This window comes from Panthera tigris, chromosome B2 (assembly GCF_018350195.1).
Source record: "Panthera tigris isolate Pti1 chromosome B2, P.tigris_Pti1_mat1.1, whole genome shotgun sequence".
In the NCBI taxonomy this organism is placed as follows: Eukaryota; Metazoa; Chordata; class Mammalia; order Carnivora; family Felidae; genus Panthera; species Panthera tigris.
In genome coordinates this window covers 927905-934131 of record NC_056664.1, presented here as the reverse complement: position 1 = coordinate 934131, position 6227 = coordinate 927905, and the positions used below count along the sequence as shown (strand labels likewise).

Here is a 6227-nt window from a genome sequence, read left to right as displayed (position 1 = left end):
GTGCTTGATGTTTTTGGCTAATGGTGAATGAGTCAGGTAATGAGCACTTACTTACTGCTCACTTTTCAGATTCCTACTCAAAGATGGACTCAGAGGACTTAATGACAGAGATTCACTGTCACACAAATTGTAGGAAAATTGGGATTAAGGTTCACATTGCAAAATGCAAGCCAATAAATTATAATACTGTGGTGAATAAACGTACATGTAGATTGGATAGTTACTGAGGATGCTAATGATTTTGGAGGAGGCTAATTTGAGAGGTAGAGCAGGGCCTCTTTGGAGTCCTACATGTGTGGAGTATGAAATAGCAGTGCTTATTCTCTTCCCTGATAGCTCAATGGGAGGAGAAGTCTCCTTATTGCCCTTTTCATGTCCTTGTTCCTCAAAGTATAAATAAAAGGGTTAAGCATAGGAGTCAGCAGACTGTAGAACAGGGCCATGAGTTTGTTCTTGTCCTGGGAGTTAGTACCAGAAGGTTGCACATACATGCATATTACTGGCCCGTAGAAGAGAGAGACGACAATAACATGGGAGCCACAGGTGTTGAAGGCCTTCTTCTTTCCCATTGATGAACGAATTCTGAGCACTGTAGTTACAATGAACCCATAGGAGACAAGGATAAGAGACAAGGGGACCAGGGTAAAGAATGTACCCACGACAGAGAGCATAGTTACATTGAAAGTGGTGTCGACACAGGACATCTTGATCATCACTGGAATCTCACACAGGAAATCATCCACCTTGTTGTTACCACAAAGTGGCAGTTGGACAGTGAGAGATGCCTGAAGCAAGGAGTTAGTCAAACCACTTATCCATGCCACAGACACTAGGAAGACACAGAGTCTCTGATGCATGATAGCTGGGTACCTCAAGGGCTTGCAGATGGCTATGTACCGATCCAAGGACATGACCACCAAGATGATGCATTCCGTGGCCCCCAGGAAGTGAAACACATAGAACTGGGCCACACAGCCTCCATAGCTGATGGACTTATCTGGGCCCCAGAGGTTCAGCAGCAGCTGAGGGATGGTGGTTGTGGTAAAACACAGGTCCAGAAAGGAGAGGTTGGAAAGGAAGAAGTACATAGGGCTGTCAAGATGAGGATCCACCTTGGACACAACAATAATGGAGATGTTTCCCACTAGTGTGCAGATGTAAGCCACAAGCATCATTATGAAGAGTGGCATTTCCAACCAGGGCTGGTCAGAGAAACCCAATAGGATGAAGAACTTTGGAATGCTTGCATTGCCCGGATTCATGACTGCCATTTCTCTTGTTGGTGGATTCAAGTCAAAGTGAGGACACGTGTTTCAGTATGGGGTTTCCTGAGGGTCAGTTTATTCATTTGGATAGAGTGAATTATGGAGGGATTTTCTTTGTGGTGTAACTCCAGTGAAGTTGTTATACTTGTAATCATGAAAAAGTATGAGTCTCAATACCAAACATTATTATTTGTAGTGTGTCTAAAAGAAAGGGCAACAAATCTGTGCATTTGCCTAAGAAATGCAATGGAGAAAATTTTATTAGAAAAATGATTAGGGAAGGGGGAAAGTCACCATGTTCTTGGGGAAAAGAATAAAACAGAGGAGTGTTTCCCAGGAACAAGCCATGCTGATGTACCACATGGCTTCATTTCTTTCATCTACCATCTGCTGGCCCTAGACCACTCTGCCTGAATTCATGATGTGATTTAGGGAAGTTCAGGACGTTCTGAGCTCCAATAGAATCAGTCTGAATGCATAGAAACAAGATACATCACTGTTCCTTGGGCCTATGCCCCAAATCTTAAACTGACTTTTGCAGCACAAACCTTTTGTCATAACAGGAAACATGCAGCTTAAAGGAAATGGTTCCTTTCCAAAGGTTCCATACTTGAAGAACAAGAGAAAAAGTAATTGATAGTACTGCTTGGTGATATGAACCATTCAAGGCATCAGTGCTTAAAAGTACAATGCGATGTGGGTTCATGCTTGTCACACCAGAAGTTGAAATCTATCACAAATTTGGCAGTTCAATGCTTCTTTGTGGATTTACTATATTTGTTTCCATCACATGTGTGAGTGTATGTGTATATGTGTGATGTGGGTTATGAAATGAATTGTATATCTTGCTATTGGCACTGGTAAGAAGTTCGAAAAAACACTTGTAGTAGAAAAGAAAAGAGGATATGAAGTCAGAGAACGTGGATCCTGTCGACTGGGATAGTTAACACATAGAATTTTTCTCTTTTTTAATTAAAAAATTAATGTTTATTTATTTATTTTTGAGAGAGAGAGAGGATGTGCAGGGGAGGGGCAGAGAGAGGGAGAGAGAGAATCTCAAGCAGGCTCCATGGTGTTAGTGCAGAGCTCGATGTGTGGCTTGATCTCATGTACTGTGAGATCACTACCTAAGCCATGTTCAAAAATTGGATGCTTAACCAACTGGGCCACCCAGGTGCCCCAAAACATAGACATTGTATGCATTGCTTATGTACCACCTGTGTTGTGAGGATTGAGTTATCCAGTATCTGTGACTATGCTTCATTAAGTATAATGCTTAATGTTGGGGTCGTTACTTTTAGGAAGTGTAGTGTCCAGTGTGATTACAAGTCCATATCTTTCCATTAATCCTTGTTCTGGTTGCGTCCAAATATTAGTAGTGTACTTACCTCACCAGAAGACTCACAAAGATTGCATTTTGTTCCCTTTCATTCCCCAAATCACTCCTATCATGTGGCTTGAATCCAGGGTTCATGATGTTAAGATTTTTATGCAAGTACACGTATATTTTAATTCACTGAAGCCCACAAATGCAAGCAGTATCCCTATATCTTTCTTCATTAAAGGAGACATATTTTAATGTTTTATGTTATAATGATGTTGCGTTATTAAAGGTTTTGATTTATTTACACGTATTTTAGTACAGAACTTGCATAGAGAGGACACAAAACACATGGAACTGAAAAATGATAAAATCATGAAGCTGAATAGATCACTTCCACCCATATACAACACCTACCTTACATCATTGCTGCTATTTAATGGTCATGCTCTCTGTTCTTGCAAAATTGACTTGATCTTTTCTTTCCAAAGGAACTAAACGCTAATTAGAGATGAGGATTGAATATTCTGTCTGTGTTCAGTGGCTTCACATTATATCCTAGGTCCCTAATACAATTTGTCCTTTTGATTTGGAAGACCCTGAGTATGTTTATATGTGGACACAAATAACATTTGTTAAGGAATAGTTCCTTCTCTTTATATAAAGCTGTGAGACATTTCCTTCATAAAGATAATGAACCTCAGTGGACATCTCTTGGCAAGAAACACTGTACAAATTCCCTAGTGGGAATACCACTTGTTGCCATATTAACATGGAAGGATAATTTTTGGAATTTCCCTTATTGTGGAAAATGGACTCAGAACTAAAATAATTCTAGAAAACTCATCTACCTCAACAATTTCATAGAAAACTTCCTTATATATCAGTGAAAATTTGAGACAATTATTTTTGTTGTCAAGAAAGAATTTTCTTTTATTTATATTTTCTTCAGGCTATTGTTTATTTATATTCTTGCCATAATAAAAGTGGGAATGTTTCTAGTTCTATACAGAGAAAGAAGCAGTGGTCACCTTTCAATTTGATTTTTAAGAAACCAAAGGACTTTTGTCTCCATATTTCTTCCAAAATAACCTAGCATAGTAATGGCTTTTTACCTCACCTAACATGACTATATAAAAAATAGTCCCTCATTTGGGTTAAATAATAAATCATTATGGCAAGGAAAATTTAACATACGTTATTTTGTTTATTTATTCATTCAGTCAGTAAAAATTTGTTGAGTGCCCACTATATGTCAGTCACTTTTCTTGATGCTTCAAAATATAATAGTGGACAATGTCATAAAAATTTGCTTAAATGAAACTTTTTTGTAATAGACAAATACTATATTTATGCTTATTGTCAGTGTCTCAGGGGATTTGGCTTCAGAATAATTGAAACACTCATGCCAAAATTTATAATGCTGCAAACTCATGTGTAGAAAATTTAAGCTTTGCAAGATTTTTTTTTATTTTAACTAACACTGATACACAACATTACATTAGTTTCAGGTGTACAACAGTGAGTCACCATTTCTATACATGAATTTATGTTTGCCACAATTGTAGTCATCATCCATCACTGTAAAACGCTATTACACTATCATTGACTATATTCTCTGTGCTGTACCTTTTATTCTCATGAGTTATTCATTCCATAACTGGAAGCCTGTACCTCCATCACCACTTCATCCACATTTCCATCCCCAATCTCCTCACTCTGGCAACCATAAGTCTGTTCTCTGTATTTATGGGTCTGATGTTTGTTCATCCCTTTTTTTCAGGTTGCACACATAAGTGAGATCATATGGTATTTGTCTTTTTCAGTCTCACTTTTTTCACTTAGTATAATAACCTTTATGTCCATCCATGTTGTCACAGAGGGCAAGATATCATCTTTTTTCATGACTGATTAATAAATGGTACATACATACTGTATTTCCTTGTACATTTGTCTGGACACTTAAGTTGCTTCCATACCTTGGCTATTGTATATAATGGTGCGATATACATTAGGTACATGTGTCTTTTGGAATTACTGTTTTCATTGTCTTAGGTAAATACATAGGAATGGAATTTTTGGATCATATGCTATTTCTATTTTTAATAGTTTGAGGAAACTCCATACGGTTTTCCACAGTGCCTGTACCAATTTACATTCCCGCCAGCAGTGGAGGAGTGTTCCTTTTCCTCTATATTCTTGGCAATGCTTATTTCTTGTCTTTTTGATTTTAGCCATTGTGACAGTTGTAAAATGATACCTCATTTTGGTTTTGACTTGCTTTTCACTGACGATTAATGACTTTTAGCATCTTTACATGTATCTGTTGGCCATCTGTACATCTTTCTGTAAAAAAAAAGTCTATTCACACTGGCAGCCTATCTTGCAGACACCAACCCCCCACACTGCTGTACTCTGGTGGGACTGCTCTTCTCATTCACACTTGCCTCAGTCCAAGTGCAGTGAGACCCTCACCCAGAAGACCAGCACAAACCCTGCCCACATAATGTCTGCTGACCAAGAGTTCTACAGAGCCCAGACCTGGTGGAGGTGTGACAGATTCCATTTCATAGTCAGGCCAGAGCTCACTCGTTAAAACTCACCACATTCAGGCCAGGAAGCAGAAACTTCCCTCTGCAGGCAGAGAGCCTCTGCAGATGACTAACCTGAATGACAGAGCATCCAGAACAAAAAAGCAGACTGTATGCAGCATATACTGGAGACATATCCGAAAGTCCCAGGCTCTGGAAATTATACAACCTCTTCTTCATAAGGCCATTACTCTCATGAACAGAAAATATAACAGGCTTTACTAACACAGAAAAAGACAAAGATCTAGGAAAAATGCCACAACAGAGTGTGTGATCCCAAGTGAAAGAACAAGATAATGTCATGGCCAGAGATCCTAGTGAAAAGATATAATATTCCTGATGGAAAATTTATGGCAATTATCATAAGGATACTCACTGGGATCGAGAAAGGAATGGAAGACTACAGGGAGTCCTTTACTGCAGAGATAAAAAAAAAACAAGCAGTCAGAAATGAAAACTTCAATAACTGAGATTTCAAACAGAAGTGATGCAACCAACACAGGATTGAAGAAGCAGTGGAATAAATAAGTGACCTAGAAGACAAAATAATGGAAAATAAAGAAGCTGAAGAAAAGAAAGAATAATTATGCAACATGACAATAGACTTAGTAATAACATTTGTATTACGGGAGTCCCAGAGGAAGAAAAGAGAGAAAAAGAGACAGATAAATTTATTTAAGGAAATAATAGTTAAAAACTTCGCTAATCTGGGGAAGGAAACACACATCCAAATCCAGGAAGCACAGAGAACTCCAATAAAAAAAAACAACATAAAAAGGCTAACATCAATACATATTGTAATTAAATTTGTAAAATATAGCAATAAAGACAAAGTCCTAAAAGCAACAAGACAAATGAAGTCCCTAACTTACAAGGGAAAACCCATAAGGCTGGCTGCAGATCTCTCCTCAAAAACTTGGCAAGGGAGAAAGAATTGGAATGATATACTAAACATGCTGAATGGGGAAAAATCTGCAACCAGGAATACTGTATCTGGTAAATCTATCATTCAGAAAAGGAGAGAAAAAGGCTTTCCCATAATAAACAAAA

General features: G+C 38.1%; 1 protein-coding gene across 1 annotated transcript; it reads right to left on the bottom strand.

Moving 5' to 3' along the window:
- Positions 1–317: 317 nt before the first annotated feature.
- On the bottom strand, positions 318–1271 carry LOC102962648 (olfactory receptor 2B11-like). The gene has a single exon (XM_007085935.2). It carries the CDS (start codon positions 1269–1271, stop codon positions 318–320), a length of 954 nt encoding a protein of 317 aa, XP_007085997.2.
- Between the last annotated feature and the right edge of the window lie 4956 nt (positions 1272–6227).